At 37.7% G+C, this 27,691-nt stretch overlaps 1 protein-coding gene across 3 annotated transcripts in view; it reads right to left on the bottom strand.

Moving 5' to 3' along the window:
* The window catches only part of LOC105228997 (GTP-binding protein Di-Ras2), a 70,890-nt gene that overhangs the window by 34,064 nt on the left and 9,135 nt on the right, over positions 1-27,691 (bottom strand). For all 3 annotated transcript variants that reach the window (XM_049453208.1, XM_049453207.1, XM_049453209.1), the window contains exons 2-3: positions 19,179-19,346; positions 15,304-15,413 (exon numbers count right to left, since the gene is read on the bottom strand). In XM_049453208.1, the coding sequence (XP_049309165.1) occupies positions 15,304-15,413; positions 19,179-19,346 (278 nt within the window). The remainder of the gene's footprint in view (positions 1-15,303; positions 15,414-19,178; positions 19,347-27,691) is intronic.

A 27,691-nucleotide genomic window follows, 5' to 3' on the forward strand; every position in this document is an offset into this window, starting at 1 on the left:
TATGTATTGCTATTGTATTCGAAAACTTTTTCCGAGTCAAAGCCGAATATTTTGCATATTTAACCGTTTGCCGAACTTTAAAATTTCACCAGCCGTCAATATGTACTTAGCATTTGAAAATTTGATGACTTTTTATTTGCTTGTGTGGACATGACATGCATTTTATTTTTACACGAAAATACTCGTCGTGCACTGGAAATATGCTACCAATTTCATTTTTACGAGTTCAAAAATTCTAAGTGTCGACCAAACTACACACACGTGCAAGCAAAGAAACATTTACATAAAAGGTCATTTGAAAAGTCCCCGGTTTGACACATAGTTGACACTACTAGAATTAGATTCATATGATTTTTATGGCAAAAATTCATGAATTGGCCTTCGATTCGGATCTGGTGATCAGTGAGTATTTTCTGTTCTCAGGTCTCTAAAGAAATCTTTCTGGGAAGAACTTCTCGTCGAATGAAGAGGTGATCGACGAAACTGAGAGCTATTTTGAAGTTAAGGACAAATCTTACTACAATATGGAGAGTCGCTATAATTAGTGTATCACCCTTGAAGGTAACTATGTTGAAGAAAAAACAAATTTCGTAAAAAAAAATATATTTTACCATGGTAGACCGAGCACTTTGCAATTGATCTGTTACAAAACCTCTGGTAAATATGTATGCCTGTTTGTACGCCAGTTTATTGATGGCGTAAAATTCTTGCCAACTACGCAGCCAACCTACAAAGTTACTAACAACGTTATAGTAATGCCTCTCCAACGATGAGTTGTAGCGGCAACGATAAGTCCGTTCAGCGTTGCGTCGCAAAGTTGTTACTACAAAGTTGCTGCCGACGTTGCTGGCTGCGCTGATCGATGCAGGAGTGGATTTTGAAACTTTCGGTTGGCCCGCAGTCGCTTGCGGTTGTTGCTGACCTTACACGCCAATTGTGGCTATGCAGCAATTTCCAACAACAACAACAACAACAGAAGTGGGAAATGTTTGCACAAGTTCTTTGTGTTTTGTTGGGTGTGGTGCCTACTTGCACAGCATTCAACAGCTGTCCAACTGTTTGAGAAACTTTAAGTGACCATCGATTTTGTATTACTTTTCGCCTGCGCTGTCTCGCAGCAAAAGCTTGGCGAGGCGTGAATTGGCGGAGTGTTGAAATGTAATACCAAAATGTTAGTTTCACGAGTACCTTATGCTTTGGCACACAGCTTATCAATTGGCCAGATGTTTACGGGAAAAATTTGTGCCAGACAGACTGGGCTTCTCTTCGCAGCAGAATTTTGGTGAGTATTTAAATGTAAGTAGATGTGAGTTGCGTTGACTAAAGTGAGTGTTAGTCATTTAAAATTCAATAAATTTCAAGTGATGATTGGGTTGGTTGCTGATAGTTTGTTAAACGTGATTTTTCGTACCTCACCAACCGATTCCGAGTCCCCACTAGTCTGTTAGAAGCGGCTTGGAATTTGTTAAACTATCGATTCTTTGCATGGTAGGTGCCATTCCTCAACAAGACCGATGAATCTGGTGAAGGCTATATTTTGATAAATGGAACCCGCTATTATAAGAGAAATCCAACATGAACATTACAGATAACTTTCAGGAACAAAAACAATGATCCTTTAAAATGCATTATCGAGGTCCGACACTTTACAAAACAAAGATCGGACTGACGTCATGACGTGTCGAACATCCCCTTACTAATGTAATTGATCTCGAGTGCGTCTTCAAACCACATTAAACTTTTTATATACATATCGGCATATGACAGAAAGTAAGCCTCTTCCTTTCAATACTCCATCCTTAGCTGTTGGTGTAACGACAGCTAAATAGCCTGTTTGCTCGACCGCTTTTAATTAATATATACAGGGTCAGAACAGCTGATAAAAACGATATTTTTTAAATTGTACCTGGAAGAAAATTATGCCTGAGATCCGATTGTCACGAAAGAGAATAGTTTGGAAATGGATCTATTCGACAGATATTATCTAAAGGCAAGGTATTGCTAAGCTCCCAAAAAAGCTTTTCGGATTCTTCTTCTTTAACAAAAGGAGGAAAGGTACAGACAGATATATGGCTCATTGTTTGCCATAAGTCGAGTCTTTCTATATACGCACTCTAATGAATTGGGATATGTTTCTTCAGATCATCTGAGTAAAATATTTTGTGTAATCGAAATTGTCTGAGATTGTGTATAACAATGTTTGCGGTTAATGGATCTGAAGCTTTACATACTCTTGAATATTGTGCCTGGTGCTAACATAGATGTGCAGCTAAAGATTGAATGAAAGCTTTTCAAACATTAGTTGCTTTTGATTTGTTACTTTTCCATACAAACAAAGCTATCTTATTTAATTCATGAAAATTGGACGGGGAGAATCCTTGGTCAAGCCCAGTAAACGGTATAATGAAGGTTCACGCATTCTGTTAGGATGAATATGGAATGTTAGAGAAGGTTTGTGAACGGTTTTAAGATATTTCTTAAACAAGTTCATGAATTGAATTGAACTTCAGTGTGGAGTGTTTTTATCATTCGAAAAAGCATTTGGTATTAATTTTTTGAATATTAGCTCTTTCGCTACGTGTCGGATGGTCCATCCGTTGAGTCAAATTTTCGATGACTCGGTCGAGCATTTCGACTGCTAATTGGCGAGTGGCACTTGTGGCACTTTGATGAAAGGCCGGAAGTCGTCAGCTGCTTCAGCTTTATGTAAAATAATCGTTTCTGGTCACTCCCAAGTGAATGGCGCTCAGAGAACTTCCTCACTTGCATGAACTTCTACACAAGACTCCATCCTCCAGACTACATATTCCCACAGGATATAGTATAAGAGTGTGATATTATATGATCTTGATGGCCAAACAACCGGCCCAAAACGTGAAATTATCTGTTTACTGAAGCAATAAATCCATTGATTAATGCCATGTGTTGGATGTCTTGTTGAAACCATATGTCGCGCGATATCGATTGCCGATGGTTACATGGTTACGTTCTCACTGGCATCATTATTGAAGAAATATAGACAGGTTATTTCACCGGCATACAAACTACACAAAATCGTCGTTACGGCAATTTTGCTTGCTTGAATACCCATTGAGCCAGAAATTAGCCTAATCGCAGAACAAAATTTGGCTCGAAAACTTCGGATCTTTTTGGAAATTTACCAGAGCCCATAGAGCGAAACGATGCTTGATGACTTGGGTATGTACGATTTCATGTCAATATCTCAAAAACTCTGGGACTAGTTCGTGTATAGATAGATGGACATGGCTAAATCTACTCAGCTAATGCTGATCATTTACATTTATACATATTATACATTATATTTAATAGTGTCTCCTGGTGTTTCCTTCTGGGTTTTACAAGCTTTGGTGCCAAACTTTTCAGGGTACAATTAATTGAAATGTAAATTCAATTATATTTTAGTGATTCCTTTGTACAGTTAGAATCAGCAGTTAGAGTAAAAATGTAGAAAGCATATAGGAAACATTTTTTCAGAAGAACAAGTAAGGAAGAGCTAAGTTCGGGTGTCACCGAACATTTTATACTCTCGCATGATAAAGTGATAATCGAGATTTCATTACATACATATATTTACTATTTATATATTTACATATTTTTTATTTTGCTGTAAAATTAGAATTAAATTCTGAGAGATTTACCGATATTTTCGGTGAAAAATCAGGTTAGGTTAGCTTAGGCACTGAGTTCTTCGTGTTCGATATCAGGGACCTTGAAAACCTCAGCTCAAATACCGTATTTGTGTAAAGTTTTATTCCGCTACCATCATTGGTTCCTAATGTATATATTATACAGAGAAGGCATCAGATGGAATTCAAAATAGCGTTATTTTGGAAGAAGGCGTGGTTGTGAACCGATTTCACCCATATTCGTAAATGTCATCAGGGTTTTAAGAAAATATTATATAATGAATTTCATTTAAATCGGTCGAGTAAATCCTGAGATATGGTTTTTGGTCCATAAGTGGGCGACGCCACGCCCATTCTCAATTAAAAAAAAAGCCTGGGTGCAGCTTCCTTCCGCCATTTCTTCCGTAAAATTTAGTGTTTCTGACGTTTTTGTTAGACGGGTAACGCACTTTTAGTGATTTCCAACATAACCTTTGTATGGGAGGTGGGCGTGGTTATTATTCGATTTCTTCCATTTTTCAACTGTATATGGAAATGCCTGAAGGAAACGACTCTATAGAGTTTGGTTGACATAGCTATAGTAGTTCCCGAGATATGTACGAAAAACTTAGTAGGGGGCGGGGCCACGCCCACTTTTTCAAAAAGCTTACGTCCAAATATGCCCCTCCCTAATGCGATCCTTTGTGCCAAATTTCATTTTCATATCTTTATTAATGGCTTAGCTATGACACTTTATAAGGTTTCGGTTTCCGTCATTTCGTGGGCGTGGCAATGGGCCGATTTTACCCATCTTCGAACTTAACCTTCTTATGGAGCCAAGAAATACGTGTACCAAGTTTCATCATGATATTTCAATTTTTACACAAGTTACAGCTTGCACGGACGGACGGACAGACAGACATCCGGATTCAACTCTACTCGTCACCCTCATCACTTTGGTATACATAACCCTATATCTGACTCTTTTAGTTTTAGGACTTACAAACAACCGTTATGTGAACAAAAACTATAATCTTCTGAGTGTCAGTGTTTTAGAAGCTTCTAAAATTGTCAATCCAATTAAAATTTTGACGCTACTCAATGTGAGGGGAAGAGCTGAAAACTGGTACAAAATACACTGCGCGGAAAAACAGAGAAAAACTTATTGAATTTCGTACAAATTGGCTTTTTCCGGATTTTCCTCACGCAAAAAAAAATACAATGAAAGATTTGTTGTTGTTGTTATTATTGTATTTCATTCCTCTTTGTTTGTGCGTGCGCTCGTGTGTGTGCGATTTTTTACACGTTGTATTTATAACGGTTTCTTTTTCATGCACAACTATTGTCTCACGGTTGTTTCGTTATTTTTGGTGTCTTTTTGTTGTAAGTTTTCGTGTTTTTTTATTGAACCTGTGGCTTTGTATTTTTAACACGTCAGCAACAATGAGTCAGCTGGGATGCTGCAATTACCAGCGTTTCAACACCGAAAAGCATGCTTCGACAGGCAAGTTGCGAGCGTCGGAACAAAGCCACAGTATGTTTGTGCTGTTGTTGTAGTTTTTCTATGCTGCGAAAACGATTTTTGAAAAGTTACTTGTCATTACAAGAGTTAAGGTCAATCGGTTGTTTTTCGTTTTATAGAAAAATTCAATAAATGTTTTTGCTCCATCAAAATAGCTTAGTGTTCCTCAAAGAAGCAAGATGCCTTGTTTGACCACCATGGCATTAAAGTCGCCAAGCACGATTTTGAAATCGTGGCGGGGGCAGCTCTCATAGGTGCGCTCCAAGCGCTCACATAGAAGGCATCTTTGTTCACATCGTCCTTCTCATCCGCCGGGGCGAGGTCGCAGATCTGGGATATGTTGAAGAACTTCGCTTTGATGCGGATTGTGGCTAGACGTTCATCCAACGGGATGAATGACAGTACTCGACGACGGAGCCTCTCTTCCACCACGAATCCTACACCGGCTTTGCGTTTCTTTATATGGTCACTATATAGTAAATACCATATGACCTACTCGCTTCAGTCCTTGTCCATCGCATTTCTGTAGCAGCACCTTCCCAATCAAGAGACCAGACATTCCAGATGCATGACCTCAAATCGTAATCCTTAATTCGTTTGCCATGGTCGTCATCAAAATGGGAGTCTCTCATCCAAGGCTGGTTGTTACTTTACATTGGGAGCGTTTTTTTTCCGTGGCGGATCCCAAACCCTGCGCAAAACCCTGCGGAGGGGATGTTTCGCCTTCCCATTTTAGCCTGCCTTCCAACGGATGTTTTTAGGCTACCCAGAGCATACTTGGTCTAAGAGCCGAAATCGTGATCTGTTTGAGCCATATGTAAAAGAATCGGATTTGACTACTCCCAAGTGAATGGCATTCAGAGAAATTCTCTCACTTGCGTGAACTTCTACACTTGACTCCATCCTCCATTCCTCTTTGTCTCGTTTGGAACAGATATATTTTGCCAAAAACCAAAACTCGTTCATCAATTAATTTTGACTAACATTACATTTTATGATAGTCCTCACTTACAAGCACTTTTGTAGGCGTATTTCGCTTTGAACTTGAACTCTTTCAGTGAAATAAATACTTGTAGATCACTCCTCCTGGTAATCTGTGTCGGTATCTTTTACATGTGCGTGTGTTTATTCATGGTTAAAATGGTCGCGGCGTATTGTAGACCACAGGTAAAAAAAACGAAATTGGAGTGCAAAAAATAAAAATTGCAAGCACAACAATAACGGTAAATTTGAAGTACAACAATAACGGTATATTGCAATATGCTGGCAGCTCCCGCCGGGACTTGAGGCCAGCATGTTATGCATATGATGCATATATTGGAGTGGCTTGTACATATACTATGTAGTACATATGTATGTATGTGAGTGCTCTTAATAAACGATTAACCGCTAGCCGCTGACCACAGAGTTGTATGCGGCTTGATTGCATTTACCATATATTCTACATAACACGAATAAACGTGCATGTTTTCTGTATTTGAATAAAACGGGTGCAGCGATTTGGATGTTAACAGATTTTTGTTTTTGGAAATTTTGCGAAGGACTCTCCTGATATAAAGGGTAATTTCTAAAGTGGGAAAGGTAAAACTACTGTTCTGCATCTTCGTCTAGTTTTTGTTGTCAACAATCTTATCAACGCGGTAGAATATGTTCTGAAGATTTGGCGATGGTCACCTTTTAGATAGACTTTCGAAGTCATATTCGCTGATTCGAAGTTTTGCGTATACTGTGTTACTGTGGATGTTATAGAACATATTATTTCGATCCAACAGCAACTTTCCAGTTCACGTTAGAGAACTGCCAATTATTTTTCTCTATTTCGGTGCCGAAACAGATCGCAGGCCTTTTTCAACAACTACTTTTATACCCAGCAAATCAACTTCGTAAGTGTAATTATTGAAATAAATGAATCTATATGAGCCTGGGCTAATGTGAATGAAATTCTTTTCGTCTAGGCATCTGCTGAAACAGATGATTCGATAATCCTCGATCCTCTGCATTTATTCGATACTAATAAAGAGCCGCGAACCCAAGCAACAGATTTCCTAGACTGTACTCCTAGACGGCAGGATTTTCTTCCGCCACGATTGTACTTCGGAGCGTGCGTGCACCGACTGGATTCAGTTGAGGGCGTTCCTGGCTAACGAACGAGCGGCTGGTAACTTTCTCCGAGCACCTGGAGAGTCGGAGCAAACATTTTCACCCAACGGGCTTCTGTTAGTGGTGCGAGCCGAAAATGCAGCATTCGATTAAATTAAATTCTGTGTGAAACTCGGTAAATCTGCGACAGAGATGTTTGATATGATCAAGCAGGCTTATCCAGATGTTGCTTTAGCAGGAAGTGGTGAGTTTCGGTGACACCAGCGGTAGACCTGTGACTTCGACAAATACCGATAATGTGACTCGTGTGCGCAAAGTTTTGAACTCAGACCGTCGATTAAGTATTCGTTTAATTGCTTAGATGTTAAGTTTATTAAAATTTGTGGTTCAGTCCTCAAAAGACTCAAATGAAGGGTCAATCGGGTCCAACAAGACATCACAGCCGATTGGAAGTTGCACCACGACAAAGCCCCGGCTCACACCGCCTTACTTTTGAACAACTACCTAACCAGGACCGGCATCCCAACGCTTCCGCAGCTGACCTACAGCCCAAATGTGGCCCTCGGAATTTTTTCCTTGATCTAAGCAGCATGCACCTTGACACTCAAGGCTATTCCGGAGAATGCCTTCTGTGACGCCTCTAATGCTTGGAAATGCAGCACTGGCAGCCGCATCTACATGCCTCAACTCAGACACGAAAAAGTCTTTAAACATGGCTCTGTAGTGTTCCCATTGACTGTCACATTATGGTCGGCTTCTTGTTTGAAAAAAGATGGACTCATGATTCCCTCTGACCATAGAGAATACCAAACAGTAACTTTTTGAGAATGTATGTAACTCTCAACAATCGCTTGTGGATTCATATCACTGCAAATGCGACCATTTTCGCAGCATGCGACATAATGTGGATGGGTCTTTTTCGATACACTGCTCCAAAGCGGCATTAGAGTTTTCGATGCGCAAAGTACGGAGTCTCTGAGGCGGCGCATTATCCAATTGGCTAAACGTGGTGCGAAACCGATCTATGGTTGTTCGTATTTACTACCGTGTTGGACGAATATGGCGATCGGTGATAGCACTGAAAATGCTTAAAGATTTTTTAAGTACCAGGAGCTTCTGAAAAGCTGGCAGCGCCTGCGCCTGACCTAAGAAAATTTTTCGTATATAACCGAATGTAGCACCCTGTATGCATTTGGTATTTAAGGCGATTTTGTCACGTTACAGGTAACACGTGGGTTAACAGCAACGACACGCATACTTTGAAGTAGCACACACATATTTGCACATAGCGGTAAACAGTTACATGCAACAACGGCAATGCAATCTGCCACAAAGCAAATCAAGTTTTTAATCCTCAACTCTCCACGGTGCCGAGCCGACATCAAAATTAATGGCGCGACGGTGGCAATTGATGCGGCCGGTGGCGCTGCGGTGCTGACACCGACATAACGGTGTGCATGCGGCAAATTTACAATACATTTTCGGCACAAATTTACCGCTTACAAACGATCGCTTTGCGTGCAGCAAGCAAACAATGTGTCCTTGCATATTTTTATATACATACATATGTAAGTATGTATTTGAACGTGTGTGTGAGTGAGTATTTGTGCGTTTACTTGATAGCGGCGGCGAGGGCGCGACGCGCACAGCTTTCAACTGTGTAATGGCCGTTATCATGTTACGTAAATAAACAAAAGTCCGCATGCAGACAATGGTGTAACGGCATAAAGCGCAGACAGTGGCAAATACGGGTGCATACACACACATACACATTTTTTCAGTTTTTTTAGTCCTCAGTCCCAGTGTTGCCACCAATTGGCAATGTTGCATGTGCATAGTAGCACGTGTCGCACGCTATGCTATTTTACCGTTATATACCGTTCTCAAGTTTTAGTCTGCATTGTTGTTGTTGCATTTTGGTTTTTGTTGTTTATTCATCGACGGACTTGTGTGCTCGCTGTAACGTCACATAACTGCGCTAACATGAGGTGTAAATTTAGCTACCCTCTCTCCTTATCTTTCTCTCTCCTTGACTTTCCGTATTTTAAATAAATGTGTCAAAGAAATAGAAGATTTAAAATAAAAATATTCAATAAGAATTTTATTTGTAAAATTGCTAATTGTAACTGTAAATATTAAAACCAATAGACTTGAGTTCGCTGACTGTGCACTCTAAAATAATTAACGGAGTTACTACATGATTAGGCTGGTTGGCTGGCTGGACAAGCTTGTTAGAACAGGTACTTCAGTCTCAAAAACTACGGAAGGCCACGGATCGCTACTTGCGATTCGCTATTGAAGTGTTGGGCCTCAGACCAACCCAGCAAACGTTAACTATCAGCAGCTGGGTCTTTATAGCCCAGGGTAAATGGTAAGATGTCTGGAGAACTCTTCGCTTTCAGTGGGGGTGACATTTCAGTGATTGTAACGTAATCCAGCATTCGTTATCGGATAATATTCTCCCGAAGAGACCATGTCCAGCACGCAAAATAGAAACCGTTGCTGAGAATGTACACAAAGACCGTGGAGAATCAAATCGGCGCCGTTCGCAGCAACTCGGCCTGACGTATGGAGCGACTTGGCGCATGTAACGTCGAGATCTTAAATTGTAAAGTCTAAAGTCTATGAATGCAAGTACAGTTTCCACATCGCGCGTGTCATTCGCTAGTTACCAGTCGAAATGTTCGAACGAGTCATCGAAAAGTGGAATCAATGGATGGACCATCTAAGACCTTGTTTGAAAGAAATATTCTTCAAAAAATAAGTGCTAAAGAGTGTTATTTCGAATGATAGTAAACGTACCCGTAAATTGAAGTTTCTGTGTTTTACTTTCAAAAAAGTATTGTTATATTAAATTTAAAACCTATGAGCCTCAAAAAATACTTTGAAAAAAAAAACGCTCAACTCTCTTGCAACTCAAAGAAATTAAAGCAATTACATAATATGTATAATTTCAAAATGGAAGTGAAGAAAAAATGTATTATATTACCAAATCTGTGGATAAGCATGCCATCTATACATATGTAAATCAAGTGATAGTGTGTTAGTTTCGGCTAAAAATGTCGCTTACACGCTGTCAAGCACAATTTGTCACTGTCAATGACATGAAAAGAGAAATAAAATATAATAAAAATACCCGAGCAAATGCAAAATTACACAATGGCTGCTGGAGGAGTCACCGCTGACAACGGTAGGCAACAACGGCGTGAGCACACATGGTCCATGTGAAAATACGTGCACACATGCTAACGTGGAAGGTGCTGGTGGCAATTAAGGCAGCACAGGTAGCGTTGACGCAATCATCAGTAAGCCAAGCAGTCAGTTCGCCAGTCAACGGCAGCCCACGTAGCTTTCGTGCCGAAAGATGTGTGCCCGTCCACATGAACAGATTCACAGGATTTACTTTTTTAAATGTACATACAAGGTGCGGTCCAAAGTAAACAGGACTTTAAAAATACAGAACAAATGTTTTTTTCCGGAAAAATCAATTTATTTTATTCAAAATAGATTCCTTCTGCTTCAATACAGCGTTTTACACGATCCAAAAGCATGTCGAACGAGTGTTTTAGCTCGTTGGCCGGTATGGCCGCCAGTATGCCGGTGCAAGCCTTTTTTTTGAATGGCCTCTACGTCTGCATAACGCTTTCTTTTTATGGGAAAATCTAGTTTTTCAAAAAGTAAGAAGTCGCACGGTGCCAAATCAGGTGAATACGGGGAGTGGTTAATGGTTAAAATGTGATTTTTGGTCAAATAATCAGTCACAACCCTACGGAATAGGCAATCATCGCCGTAAACTTGTTTCATCAAGTGAAACGTTTCGGTAAAAGTTTGACCAATTTTAAAGCAAAATTTAATGTTGGCTCTTTAGACTCATAAATAGATGGCGCTAGATTCAAAAAGTCCTCTTTACTTTAGAATGCACCTTGTATTATTAATATTAGCGTTAACGATGCCATGGCGCCCAAACATCTACTTTTGTATTATTTGTTATATTCAAATGTGTGTCGTTGTCAATGTACATACGTATGTGTGTTGAGATTGTTACAAATTTAGTGCGAGGGCGGGTATCTATTTTCGCAGTCTTTGTTGTGTTAATTGGTTGAGCGTTTAACTTTGGTTTTGTATTCCCCAGTCTGCATGGGACACATTTCACAGACATATGCATTTGGATAATGGCACTGAAAGTGTTGTGCTCCATTTAAGCAGAAAGTAAACTATTTTGCATAATTTTTTTTAAATATTTTTAAAATGCTATTTTGGGAATGTCCATACGTTAACAGCGCAGACTCGTATATGGTGGGAAATAAAAAGTTGTCACAGTTTTCCAATCAAGCGAGTTACCGCCTACTAATTCTTCTACAGTGTCTTTTACAGTGGCCATTTTTAGGTCTTGATGAAGGACTTCATTTCTAATATAAACCGCATACCACTATGACGAGAAGAACTTTATTTTGAAAAGCTTGTCTTATGTATGAGTAGCTTGTTTTTCAGATGGAGGTGGGATCTTGACTCTTAAGTGGCAGTGCAGCTGAGGGAAACTTAACCTGAGCTAAGTTCTCTTGATTTTCACGTGGTCTCTACATGCACGCCTCTTATCAAGTGTAAATCCCTAATATTAGGCGCTAATATGAGAAAGCTCTGTGCAAAGTGGGTGCCGCGCGAGCTCGTTTGACCAAAAACGAAAACGATTTGATCATTCGAAGCAATATTTGGAGATGTTGAAGCGTAATAAACCCGAAATTTTAACAGATATGTAAGAATGTATGAAACATGGCGCCATCAATTTACTCCGAAGTCCAATCGACGGTCATCCGAGAACCCAAGATCACACGAGCATTCGCGACTTGTCTCCGTTGCTGACCATAACCTCATATTTCGATAATTTTGTCTATCTAGGAATTATTAACACCAACAACAATGTCAGCCTCGAAATCCAAGGCAGAATAACTCTTGCCAACAGGTGCTACTCCGGACTGAGTAGGCTATTGAGAAGTAAAGTTCTCTCTCGACGAACAAAGACCAATTTCTGCAAGTCACTCATCATCCCCGTCCTGCTTTATGGCGCAGAGGCATGCACGATGACAATATCTGATGATTCGACGTTGCGAGTTTTCGAGTGAAAGTTTCTGCGGAAGATTATGGTCCTTTGCGCTTTGGCAACGGAAAATACCGAATTTAAGCTTCTTTGAAGTTAAAGCTGATGTTTTCGGATCAAAGCTCTATGTTTCTCAGCTCAGAAAGTGGCTTATTTTTTTATTAAAGTGGTATTAATATGTGTTATTTACGAAACAGGAACAATGAAAAGCAAGTTATAATTGAATGCCATCTATTTGTCTTTTTCTTTGATTTGAAATGTTTATTGTCGAGCAAATGCTAACTTTCTTCGTTTCTAACCTTAAAATTCAACTTTGTTGTTAAAATATAAATGCAGCGCGACACAGAAGGGCGGATAAAACAAGTTTCCCTGTTGATCTTATAAACTTCTATTTGGCGTGCATTTCGCTCATTATAAGCCAGCTGTGGCGCTGCAAATACTGCAACACCAACAACTTGTACTAATGTCTTTTGCGGTTGTTTGCTTCGCCGATTTCAACAACCGCGCTTTTCCCGGGTTTGCTTGTATATGTTTTTATGTATACATGTGAATATGTATGTGCGTGCAACTTGCCCTCACAGTTTCATTTCTTGGCCGCCACTTTATTTGTATTTTAATTTTATTTCCCATCGCCACCGCATTGTTGTTGCCACACTTAAACGGTCACAGTTGGAGCTTGATTGTTTGTTGGTTTTTGTTTTTGTTTTTGCTTTTACTTTTCTCTTTTCTGTTGTTAACTTGGTCTGCTGATTTGTTGCGTGTTCGCTGGCATTTGGAAAGCAGTTGTGCGCCCATAGGGAAGAGAGCAGAGCGGCGAGTGTGGGAATAGAGAGGAGGGTGTTTTGCTTAATGGTAACCGCCATTTTCGATTTGCTGTAATAATTACTACATTGCGTTGCATTACTTCGTTTGACGCTGTGCTTGCATTGCCTTGCACTGATTGCACCGATTCACCCATCGCAAGTGCAACTGTTGCTGGCGGCGACACAATTACCCACCAACCGAGAAATGTGTGCGGGCGGAAATTCGTTTAACTGCGGTTCATGTCAACAGATGTCAATACACACCCTTTCGTTTTGCAAACACACATGCATCCACCTTGATTGACAGTTCTTTTCCCGCTTTGATTAGGTTGGTTACATGAAATTGTTTTCCTTGTTAATAATTAAATTTACATAAAATTGGCATGAAATACAATTACTCTATAAATTGTTTAATTAACGTACTCTCGCGAATATTTACACAGAAATATGTAAGATCCAGTTTTAGGCTATCAATCAGTCGTGGACATTGACTTCTGAGAATCCAGCAAGGAAATTCCATTGAAATCAGGCAGCCCTGAGGTTTTGGTTTTGAAAAAAAAGGTCCAAATCTTTAGAGAACCTGTTGCAATACAGTTGTACATATGTCTATGGTTGCGCAGTTACACAATTTATCTGAATACTTTGGAAAATCTAAATTTAAGGTGCTAAATTCACTGTCATTGTTCCTCTGTTCATTAACTGGATATATACCAAGACATGTTAACCACAACTTTCGAAATATAGAACCCATCATTTCAAAAAGTCATACAACTGGAGTGGAACTGGACTACCTTGTTCTTCGTCCAATCACTGACTTCGGATTTGGAAAATCTTGGAGCTGCAAGCCAAGAATCGCTAGGTGGCTGCACACAATGATCGTGCGACTGATAATTACGTATGGGCGATGGCCTGGGTCTTAAAACCATAAAAGAGCTTTGGCGCTAGGAAAGATGAGTAAACAGAGAGAGGTATGGACAACAACTACATGGCATTCGACATGCCATATTGCTAATGGGGGGTTATAACCTCATCAGGTTTAAATATGCAATCAAACTCTTTAGGGAAAAACTCAGAGTACTCGTCGATTCTGCGACAGGGAGCCTGAAACACCAGAACACTTGTTAATTGTCTGCAGAGGCAGGTTAAAGGCCCTTGGATCCATGTTTCCAAATAGGGAGCACATCGCTTCCCTAGCACCGTTCAGCATATTGGACTAGGTGAATCTTTGTAATTTAGGAGAAGGCACAATAAATCTAAAGTCGCGGTGCATTCCTCGTTTATCAATAAATAGTGATGGCTGATATCTATCGCTGTTTTTATTCGATGGGGTCTTAACGGCAAGTTGGTGCTATATATCTGCCCATGAGCAAAGTTTATAATTTAAATATTTTAATTCCAAAGTCTAAAAAACTAAATTCTTCATGCTAATTTAGAATCAGAGCACCCGAGCTTGAGAATAAGACAGCGGGGGTCTCCTAAGGGAGTATGAGTTTGGGGCATGGATATTTTTGTTCAATTGTAAAGTAAGTTTTTATTATAACTAACGAGGTACTTATTAGTAAGAAAAAGTCCGAATGTAATGTGAGCCATATCAAAAAATTACTGATATGAAGCTAGTTGCGACTTTTTTTTTAATTAATACTTAAATACTTAAATTACCATATGTACTACCCTGCATATGCAACACGCACGCACTCAAGCATTTGTGCCGCTTTCGTTGTTATGCTTAATCAAGCATATTAACTGTAATCGGCTGCAACTTATTTATTCCGGCAATTTGCATAACTGTATCCCAGTCAATTGAAAATCGGTACACGCTCGCCCACAATCGTTGTATTCGTATAAATAAATTTCTTTTCACATCTTTATCTGCACGTTTATGCAAAACACATTTTTGTATATATAAATACCACACACACAATGAAATGTGCTACCGACCGCAGGAGGAAGGAGCCGTTTCGGGCTTACCACATAAATCAAACCGAGACGACGCCATGAAGCGACCAACAACAATGAGAGATGTATTAAAAAATATGTTGTGTTTGCAGACACTAAAACCGCAAAAATATGCCGTTATGATGGACAAAAATGTATAACACATGCAGGCAGACACACAGACTAATGGCTATAAATAAATTTAGATTTATCTGAACTCACCTTAGTCGCGGCAATTCACAGTAGACCCAGTCCGTGACTTCTTCCAGTCGCACCTCTCTGTGTGTATTGGCCAAATCAGATTTATTGCCGGCGATAACAATGGGAATATCCTTTGGCAGCAGCAATTTACATGAAAAGGAAGAGAAAGGCAAAAAAGTTAAGTATGTTTACGAGTTTGTGTTGATTTGTGTTGATGCCTGGGAGTTTGGAGCTAGTTTTTAAGTCTAAAAATATCAGTAAATAAATATCAACTAGTGACAGTCTGTTTTGGAAACAGAAATATGTAAATAGAGAGAAATAGTTCACTTGATTGGATTTGATAAAATCGTTTAGATTAGACACTTTAAATATGTTGCTCCACAGTATAATCTTTTTGTTCACCTAACTGTTGTTTGCATCGGATAAAATTAATCGAAATAGATAAGAAATCATATGTATACATACACGGTGTGTTCCAAAGTAAACAGGACTTTTTGTAATCACCGGAAATTCCATCGAAACTGTGCGTGAATTCATCAAAAATCAGCCGAAATTCATGAAATGGAATTGAACATCTCCAAGACATCGACTTATCCTTTTTATTTTGACCGAACAGTTTAGCTTACGAAAGGTGTGTGCACGGTTTGTTCCGCACAAATTGACTGACGACCAAAAATTGCTCAAAATCCAACATTCGAAAGACGACTATTTGAATAAAAATCACATTTTAATCGTTAACCACTCCCCGTATTCACATGATATGGCACTGTGCGACTTCTTCATTTTCGGAAAAATGCATTTGCCCATGAAAGAAAAGCCTTATGCAAACGTAGAGGCCATTCAAAAGGCTTGCACCGACATACTGGCGGCCATACCGGCCAACGAGCTAAAACACTCGTTCGACATGCTTTTGGATCATGAAAAAAGCTGTATTGAAGCCGAAGGAGACTGTTTTGAATAAAATAAATGGATTTTGCCGAAAAACCATTTGTTCTGTTTTTTTTAAGTCCTGTTTAGTTTGGAAAACTTCTTATATATGATCAAGTAAGAAATATCTTCATGAAACTGGAGACACGAGCTCCTTGAAAAAAATAAAAGACGATCTCGTCACAGAAATACGCCTCTGAGCTTATTTTGTGACAGAAAATACGACTCGGTGTGAAGTGGAGGAGATGTCGAAGAGCAACAACCATCGAAGACGGGCTGACTTTTATGAAAATTACATTCTTTAATTTTTGTATTTTTAATTAATTGCTTTGAAATAAATTTAATTTGGTTCCCCTAAAAGCTATTGTGAAATCATATGTATCGTGACATGTGTCTAAGAGGAGATTTCTCGCCTCCTCGTTTACATGTGCATTGGCTTTTTGTAGTGGGCAGCTACCTGACTCCTTATTTTTTCGCTGACTGTATTCACCATCGATGAATATCGGTATTTCTGTAGTACCAAGGAGTATTTACAATGCCTTCTGATTGTATAATATTAATACTGCTTTCATTGGCATCATATGACTATGCCGGCTGTTTATAAAGAAGTAATTTGTTGTGTATGAACAGATTTGACCTTCGTCCTATTAGTCGTTTAAATTTTGATAATTTCAGATTGAGTTCAATCTTGTTTATTTTAATATGCTCTTTCCAACGTGGCACCACAATCAAAGCACAAATTTAAATTCCATATGATTATTTCATTTTTCCCATTCACAATTCCACTTGAGTCATATGCCATAAGAATTATAGAATTTTAAAATCGACGAAAAATCATACGCGAATAATTTCAAAGATTAGTTGTTTATCGAACCGTCAACTGTCAACTGTCAGTTGTCACTCTAAACAGTGTATGCAATAATACATTTCTGACTAATAAGTTACTTACCAGTCTGGTAAATTTTTTTTGATTTTTTTGTTTTTTATTTACGTTTTATTTTTTGTTCATTGAGCATTTTATCTTCAGCTCTGCCTATGTCACATTAGTTTCTAACTACATTGGAAACAAATTGTTTTGCTTGTCACCGAATGTCACGGCAAGCTGGCTTATTTGCACGTCAAACTGGCTGCCACGAACAATCGAACAAACATATGAATGTATGAAAAGCAACAACAAAATATATTGTAAGCATAAGCACACTTGTTGACACACTTCTCGGTGTAAAGTTATGTGTGTGAGTGTGAAAAGTTGATCTTGTAAATCGAAATGAATTTGTAATAATTCCCTTTCCTTGTCATTTAATGACGCTTTTACACCGAAAATCTGTTTGTTTGGACGTCTGGTTCACGGCGAACGCAATTCTCCTGCCACACACATTTATTGACAGTTTCCCTTTACTATTCGTTTGACTCGCAAATTGATTGCTTCCAATTTTTAATTACTTTTCGTTGTGGAATTGTGGCGAGCCACAGTAAATAAAATCATAAATGAACTACATACGTACATACATAAGGATGTGTGAGCAAGTGTTGGCGGCAAATTCTTAAAGTGGAATTTAATTTAGTGGCAGTTCATGCTGTGGAAAGAAAGTTGATTTTCATACCCAATGGAAAACGTCGGAGACCGTATAAAATCTAATATAAATGATAAGAGTGACCAGCTGAGTCAATTTAGTCAAGTTCGGATGTGTGACTGTCTGTAAAAGTCCTTTCCTCACAGAGAAGTGATACACTTGTCCGATATCGGCAATATAACTAAGCTTATGTTTGATAGGAAACTTTCATAGAGGAAAGAGTAAGGATCGGTTGCCTTATATTGAATTAGGATAGTTATAGGGAAAAGGTGGAACTCTCAACAAAGGTGTTGTTGTGAAACCGTAGTCAAGCCAATAATGTTCTATGGCGTGTTCGTCTTGCGAAAGGCGCTCAACAAGGCTACATATACTTAAGAGTATACAATTCATATACAAGGTCTGTCGCAAAAGAAACAGGACTGTTAAAAAAACAACAAAAAATTTGTATTTTTCAAACGTTATATTTTTTATTGAAAGTAGTTTCCTTGTGCATCGATACAGCGTTTAGCCCGGTTAATTAGCATTTCAAATGAGTGTTTAAAGTCATTTTTCGGAATGCTCTTACGAATATCAGTCGTCGCCTTTTTGATAGCTGAAATGTCCTGAAACCAGTGTCCTTTCACGGGCAAATGAAGTTTTCCAAATAGGTAAAAATCACAGGATGCCATTTCAGGTGAGTAGGGTGAGTGATTAATGGTTAATATGGAGATTTTGTCAAAAAATCAGTGACAAGCGTCGACCGATGACACGGCGCATTATCGTGCAACAGGCGCCAGAACCCTGCCTCACGGTATTGTAGTCGAGCACATCGAATGCGTGACAAAAGTTCGCTTCATAACACCAAGGTAAAATACAGCATTAATCGTTTGGCCAGGTGGGATGAACTCTCGCTGTACAATACCCTCGGAATTGTAAAAACAAATCAGCATTGTCTTTATTTTTGACTTCTGAAGGCGACTTTTTTTCGGTGATGGCTCTTGTCCTCACGACCTTCTTGGAATCGCTTAAACCACTCATGCACATTACTACGGGATAGGCACTGATCATCACAAACTTTTTTCCTCATTTGAAATGTTTCATGAAACGTTTTCCTAAGTTTAAAACAGAATTTAATATTTGCTCTTTGTTTAGAATGCATTTTACGACCGATGACCAAAAGCTGCTGTCACTTTTTCATCGATAACATCGATTGTAGTTATCCAATTGCCTTAAAATTTTTACGAAATGTCAACAAGAAATCAAACTTTTTATTTCATATACCCACCAATAGGTGGAGCCACCAGAAACAGTTATATTTAAAAAGTTTCGTTTCTTTTGCACAGATCTTGTATATATACCCCTCAAAACTCGTTCTGCATTTGTTTTTGAAAGCAATACACAAACAATAAAACTCACCTGATAGTCGGCGCGCTGCTCACGTATCTCCTCAAAACACTGTTTGACACATTGAAAACTCGACGCAGACGTGGACGCATAGACCAGCATGAAAGCGTGGGCGGTGGCAATAGACAGACGGCGCATAGCGGGAAATTGCATATCACCAGAAGTGTCTAAAATGTCAACCTGCCAATATAAGAAGATAAAAATTTTGACTTAGCTTGCATATACTAACGAAAAGTTTGATAATAATAATTCTAAACAAGTAAGGAAGGGCTATGTTCGGGTGTCACCGAACATTTTATACTCTCGCATGATAAAGTGATAATCGTGATTTCATTCTCCATTTACATATTTTTTTATTTTGCTGTAAAATTAATTAGATTAGTAGTTCCTGAGATATGGTTTTTGGTCCATAAGTGGGCGACGCCACGCCCATTTTCAATTAAAAAAAAGCCTGGGTGCGGCTTACTTCTGCCATTTCTTCCGTAAAATTTAGTGTTTCTGACGTTTTTTGTTAGTCGGTAACGCACTTTTAGTGATATTCAACATAACCTTTGTATTTCCATTTTTGAACTGTATATGGAAATGCCTGAAGGAAACGACTCTACAGAGTTTGGTTGACATAGCTATAGTAGTTTCCGAGATATGTACAAAAAACTTAGAGGGGGCGGGGCCACGCCCACTTTTCCAAAAAAAATTACGTCCAAATATGCCCCTCCCTAATGCGATCCTTTGTGCCAAATTTCACTTTAATATCTTTATTTATGGCTTAGTTATGACACTTTATAGGTTTTCGGTTTTCGCCATTTTGTGGGCGTGGCAGTGGGTAGATTTTATCCATCTTCGAACTTAACCTTCTTATGGAGCCAAGAAATACGTGTACCAAGTTTCATCATGATATCTCTATTTTTACTCAAGTTACAGACGGGCGAACGGACAGACAGACATCCGGATTTCAACTCTACTCGTCACCTTGATCACTTTGGTATATATAACCCTATATCTGACTCTTTTAGTTTTAGGACTTACAAACAACCGTTATGTGAACAAAACTATAATACTCTCCTTAGCAACTTTGTTGCGAGAGTATAAAAATTGGTATACAAATATTTGACGTATTCATGGCGTATGAGTAACCTTTGATAAACATGAAAATGGATTTTGAAACAGTTCCTGGATTATTTTCATTGGCACATTTCCAAATTGACATAAAAACTCGGCATCTATATTGAAAGAAGTCTGAAATTATCGAATCAGATCAGATTGAATTCTTATAAGAGTATACTAAAAAGTATTTGGTGAATTTAAGAGGCTTTCTTGTCAAAGAGTATCAACTTTTACTTCTGCGAAGTATATGTAATGCCTCAAAATCTTACGAGGAATAACTTTTAGAACAATTTAAATGGTTTAGACTTCTTACAAAATGAACATTTCGTTCCTTTCTCCGAAATATGTGGTTAAGTGGTTAATTATTAGCCTTAACGTAGCCACTAAGTTTATTTTCAGATAAAAACTGCACGCAAAATTGACAGAGGTTCATAAAGAAAGAAAAAACATTAACTGTGATTGCACCGGAACTACAATAGCATTCGCAAATAAAGAAGTTTTAATGCAAAAACTTGAATTTTATTGTTGTTCAGGTTTTATGACAACTATATGCTATAGTTAACCGATTTGAACAATTTCTTCGAAGATTGCATTATTGCTTTAGAAAATAATCCTGGTTAATTTTCTTGAATACATCTCATCAAATAAAGAGTAATGGACTACGTCGCGTATATACAGGCAGACGGACATGTCTAAATCGGTTAACCTTATCTTGTTGATCATTTATAACTACATATACATATATATTTTATATGGCCTCTGACGATACCTTCATTGTGTTACAAACTTCGTGGCAAACTTAATACACAATGTACACTGTATAAAAATTAGCACGTGAGCACGGCGTATGAGTAACTTTTTCAAGACATCGCTCAAGTTGTTATAATTCCAAACAATTAAAAGTAAATTCTAACAAAAGTACCAGTATAATTAGTGTGCATTCTAATAATTCTTGATAATTCGATTTTTCGCACTCTAACACTCTAACACACTCACACACAGAAACACCTGCTCGCAGCCACACCTGCAATTGGTTTTATATGTAAAATAATTATTTTAATATTTCAAAGTGTTGCAAGTGCTGCATTTTCCCTATTCGTTTGCAGTGAGCAGGCAACTTTCTGTAAAAGCGTTCTATTGCATTTGCGTTCCTGGCCAAGACCTTGAAAACTTTGCAATTAATAACAATTACGCGTGCAACTAATTGCAATTATGCCAACATTCTGTGATTCTGTGATTTTAAATGCCACAAAGGCATTGATTGCTCTCTACATTTCAAGCTGTTTATTTATGCGCTCACACACACGTACATACAAATCTTGAATGCTGGTGCCAGGTGTAGGTGTGCGGGTGTTTGTGGTTGGCATTGTAAATTTAAATTTATTGCAATGAAATTGTGCTCAGTTAAGAATGAATGCAAGACAAGAGACGATTTAAAACAAAACATAAGGAGACAACAATAAAAAAATAATAATTTATCTGCCTTAAAGCAGTTGATAGGTTACGCAGAGTTTTTAAGGTTACTTTAAAGGAATTTATAAGGGAATCAGAGATTATTTCTACAAAGGCTTCATTCTAAGATTACGAGGAACACAACTCCAAACGTGGGATGTGTTGTATTTAAAAAATTATAAAAATATTACTAGGAACTTTTTATTACCAATAAAAAAAATCGTTTACTTTGGCTGCAAAACAGCTATAATGGCCTCACAGGTGCATTTTTTAGCATAAAGGGGTATACAAAGTCTTTATATTGATTTTCATCGATCAGTTTGTGTGGAAGCTATCTGATCTAAACTTTTTCTTTGGATATTATAGGGATGTATTTTATAATAATTTGTGTCAAATTTCGAAAAGATACCTTATCAAATTAAAAGGCTTTCCATACAAGGACTTGAGCTCGACTAGTCAGTTTATATGGTAGCTATATGCTAAAGTAGTCCGATTTGAAAATTTTCATGGGAGGTTGTAGGGCTGTCTTAGACGATGTAATAAACATCAAATTTCTTAAAGATATCTTGGCAAATAAAAAAGTTTTCCATACAAAGACTTGAGTTGGAACGGCCAGTTTTTATGACAGCTGCAGAAATAGCCTGATTTTTGCTGTTCAAGCAAATGTAAAGCTGCTTGGTGAGAAAAGAAGGTGTTAACAATTTCTAACCGACATCTCAAAAATACGAGATGTTGCGCTGATTTGTTTATAAAATTATATTCGAAGATGAATTTAAACAATATTAACCATTGAAATCTATAATTAATAAAATTGTAAAACTCATTTAAAAACGCTGTTATTTTTGTGGCATAAAACTCTACTGGATGTGGTTACTACTAAGTTGTAATTCAATTAATCTACTCTATTATTTATTAGGACAGATCCATGTACATATTTCTCAGGCCAATATAAGCTTTTCACGATTTAATTTCTCCCAGTGACCCTCAGCTCTTAAAATATCGGATACAACTAGTTTTTAGTAGTAAAATGGCAAGAAAGAAATTACTACAGAATATTTATATGATGAATAAAGAATCAAATCGTAAGTTTAATGTAATTGTTTTGTGCATAACAGCAGAAATGCATTGTCTATTTTGCAACAAGACGTGATTGTGGTTGATTAAAAAGTACTACTTGTCGGTCGTTTCTGGAAAACACGATATCAAAGATATAGATTGCTACGAGGAAATTGGGTTAGAGAATCTTATCTTAATCTTATATATAAAAATAAGTTGGGCTTTTGTCTGTTCGCTACAGCTGGCTAAATCGTTTGTGTGAAATGAAAAATGGGACTGAATCATTTACCTTCAAATAGAATGGCTTGTAAAAATAAAAACCGGAAAATGTTAATTTTTAGCCGACTTTCGAGCGAAAATTAAAAAAAAAAATCCATTACTTACTTACTTATTTAATACTTCGCTAAGCTGCAACACACCAATAAAGGCGAGTTACAGCGTGAATAATAATAAAAACAAATTTTTTTTGGGCTTCTTGGCTAACCAATGCAAGACGCCTCATTGATTATGTGGGCATATGCATATAAAGAGACCGTGAACGGAAGTTTCTAAGTTTAACCCCTTTGCTCTCACGAGCGGGATAATTTTTATATTTGCTGGAGATTTCCGACAGGACACTTTTCATGGTCTTTGATTGTAAATTAATTGTAATTACGGACGAATATGAGAGCTCATCTTCATGGAATCACTGTTGGTGAATAGTCCATAGTTTAGAAATTTTAATAAATGCAGTATTGTAGGAATTTTATTGGTTATATTTTAGGGCAATAGTGCCTCCCTGGAATGATAGTGTCAACATAATAAACGATCTAATTATTCAAAAAAGTTCCCGGAGGAATAAAACAAAAGTTTTTAAATTCATGAAACAATTCTGGACTGCCTCATAGAAACGAGAAATTATGTGTGGGGAGAGTGTATAAAAAATTCTAGCTTTTGAAATAATTGTTTAATACCCGTGTGAATCGCTGTTTGCATGAGAAATAATGGACTTAGCTCCCGAGATGTACATATATACTGTTTTGACATATGTACTTATGATACTTCATAAATTTAATGTATACTAAGAATTAAAATTATGAACAAGGGGAGTATATTTTATCAGCGAGCTTAAAACCTTTCTACTTTTGCTGATTACGCTGGAATTAGTCTTTGGCGTCGATGGCAGGTGGCTAATCTGTGTAAATGTTAGCTTTATGTATGCTTTCAGAGTTATTAAATTGAACTCCTCAGCCCTTCTCTATGCCAAGCTCTTTATGCTGAGTTTGAAAGACGGCTGCTCATAGTATAACCTCGTCGAGACTCTGCAGTTCATTTTGGACCCGTCGGTGTAGATTGAGATGGTATCTTTTATTATGCGTTTTTGTTGCGCATGACCTAACAGCCTATGAACCTACTCCACGGGCTATCTTCTGTATTTCTTTAATTTTCTGATATTATATTGTTGTGCTTTAAGGCAAGCCACCAGTACTTCATATATATCATAACAACATTCGCTTTTAGGCCCCAATTTCTGCTGAGTAACGAATTCTCAATAGTCAGTCCCGGCTCAGTTTGTATAAGAAGCTAGTATATAGCTATTAGTCAGCGATGATTCGACAAGCTGGAGCTTAAAGCATAATTACGCTTCTCTTTACATATACACACGACCAGTGAGCGCTTTTTTAACAACAGTAAAGAGAGTAGTACATAAGAATGAGCTAAATACAAATATTTTAATAATTCCTAATATTGAAAGGCAATAACAACAGCAACAAAAACAAAAGCTTCGAAACTTAAAGTCGCGTCGGTGATGAGACACCAGTCAAGTAGCAATAACTTTGTTTGTTGAAGCGTTAAGAATGTACGAAAAATGCAAATTAATTACTTTTAGCGACAAAGAGGAACACACACATACATATACTGCATATATCCGACTTTTAAAAGAACCCCACATGTCGCTAACGGTAGCAAATATTCGACTAACCTAGAAATACCCAATTATCCGCATGCTCTACAGGTTACCTCACAGTACACACACATATATATACATATATATATATACATTAGGATATTCCCTAAGTTGATTTTTCGATTTCGAAAAAGTGATATTCGAATATAAAATTTTCCGCTTGTTTTCATAAGAATATTATTTTAGAAGATATATGTGAGGCGCTATATAGGAAAAGAATCGGAAATATCGGTTGAGGGTTTCTTGATAAATCTTTTTTTTTGAATTACCTCAGAAGCACGGGTTTGTTGAGAGTAGATTCGATAGGATGAGGGGAGTTTAGTCCTGTTGGAATAACGATGGCATTCCTAAATATCTAAGTGCGCTGCCTCGACAGCCACTCTACTTACCTAAGTAAAGTTATGCATCCAATGTAGTGTATTGATACTGTACCCAATGTCATATGAGCAACATAATATGCATAAATCACTTGTATGTATGCTCAGTACATTTGATAAGAAAATTTGGTATCAGCATACCATTCTTTCAAAGTTGTAGGTTTACCTTTTTAATACAAACTATTTAAAATCTCATGTTATCTACATGGAAAAAGTAAAATGACTGATATACGACCTAAATTGAAAATAAAGAGTGTGTTTTCGTTGAATCCTTATATGTAATCCCGATGACCTTTGCAGAAACACAATCAACGTGAGAAATAACGGACACCCTAATGTGCATACATACATTCATACACATAAACATTTGCAAAACCACCGACATTAAGCTCCAAGCCGCGAGCGCTAATTCCTTTGGCGTTGGCACAACTACCTCGCCAGCTTCGTAGTCGCATTGTTGTTGTGCTTATCGCTATTGTCTTTGTTGTGTGTGTTGTCCTTTTTTGTTGCTGCACGCATCATTAATCAAATTTATACACACGTTGCTCTCAACTTGGCTTTGCATAAATCGACAGCCATATACACTCACACACACATTGTAATATACTCGGCAACACACAACCAAATACAACGGGGACTATTTGGGAACGGATATGTGGGTATATGCGACTTCATGCAATTCGCTTTTGCCTTCTACTCCCTACGAATTTGTTGCTAGGCATTTAGCAAAGATTTCCAGTGTGTAAACGTATGTATCCTAAGCAATCTTCATAGTCTCTTCGAAGTTGTGAGGATTTTTTTATTGCAAGGTGGGGAATTATTTTTTAAATAAAACAAATATTTTTGGTTTTTGCTTTAAGTCCACAGGTGGCTGATTTTATATATGTACATAAATATATATGTAGGAATGAGGAATGAGCTGTCAACGTTTAATTACTTTCGAGGCGGTTGGAGAAAACCAAGCAATAATAGAAACTAAAACGCTAATGAAATTTTCTCCAATATGTCATTGGAGATGTGATTTGCTTTTCCGTAGACCGAATAATTCTATTTCAAAAATTTTCAATCTATCTACTTCGTTGGACAACTGCGACAACTGAAGGAAGCTGTTGGGTAATAAACGACAAGAAATAATTGTGCCGATAGACGATTAAGAAAAAGAAAGAAAGAGAGAGATTGAGAGAGCAAAAAGAACAAGTTCGGAACAGCTTACACGAGCGAAAAAATATAGAAAATTTTAATAATAATTTGAAACAAGCAAGACTCGATTTTCGCCTAATTGTGGACTTTGCTTTGACAATGTTTTGACACAGGCCCTTATAACGCCTCCTTGTATCTTTCCGGATGTAAAATTTAATATCTCTGACGCATTTATTTATTCTTTATCGGCCTTTTAGTAGGTTCTGACCAAACCTTTTTTTGTGGGTGGGCGGGGTTATCATCCAATTTCACGTATTTTCACACTGTCACAAGAATGGCTGAAAAAATTTGTTCTGTGCAAATTGGGGTCATAAGTCTTTAATGTATTGGAAGATATATACATTAGAATCAACGGGGAATGAGGCAGGCTCTTTTTTCATTAATTTTTGGCCAAAGATGTCCCTTGTTGCCGCGATTTGTTCTATCAAATTACTGTTTTATCCTATGAGTAAAAAATAGTAAGACTTTGAACCTAATTTTAAAATTGTAAATTTATCCTCCTAAATCTATGTCATCCACCTCGGTCCCAATGTACTTGTGTCAACATTTTTTCCATTTTATCAAAAGTCACACGGAGCTGGAGCGGGTGAATGCGGTGGTTTGCGCCACGATAGTGGTTGAAAATTTGGCGACAAACAAGAAAAATCAATGCACTATGCGACAGTGCATTATCGTGGGGCCAAAACCGAGAGTTGTTGGCCAATAATTCCAGCCTCTTTTTTACGAATAGCTTCGCCAATGACGCATAAAAGACAAATAGTATTCCTTGTTGACAGTCACTGCGTACTATTTTTAACCACTGTAGGAGTTTTGCTCATAAATTATTTCATTTCAATCGATCACTTGTAACCATTTGAGTAAGCTAATTTAATTAATTACAGTTATGTTGATATAAGATCCGGCGAAGCTTGGAAAACTTGCCTTGCATCATTTACGCTCATTACTAAATCGCTAAATGGCGAAAACTAGCAGCTGAGCCAAATTTAAAGTAGATATATTCGTAAAGATTAATAACCTGATTTATCACTTAGGCTGCAGTTACCATATAAAGGGTTTTTTTTTAAGAGCTTGATAACTTTTTAAAAAAAAAAAACGCATAAAATTTGCAAAATCTCATCGGTTCTTTATTTGAAACGTTAGATTGGTTCATGACATTTACTTTTTGAAGATAATTTCATTTAAATGTTGACCGCGGCTGCGTCTTAGGTGGTCCATTCGGAAAGTCCAATTTTTGGGCAACTTTTTCGAGCATTTCGGCCGGAATAGCCCGAATTTCTTCGGAAATGTTGTCTTCCAAAGCTGGAATAGTTGCTGGCTTATTTCTGTAGACTTTAGACTTGACGTAGCCCCACAAAAAATAGTCTAAAGGCGTTAAATCGCATGATCTT

Source organism: Bactrocera dorsalis, chromosome 3 (genome assembly GCF_023373825.1).
Source record: "Bactrocera dorsalis isolate Fly_Bdor chromosome 3, ASM2337382v1, whole genome shotgun sequence".
Taxonomy (NCBI): domain Eukaryota; kingdom Metazoa; phylum Arthropoda; class Insecta; order Diptera; family Tephritidae; genus Bactrocera; species Bactrocera dorsalis.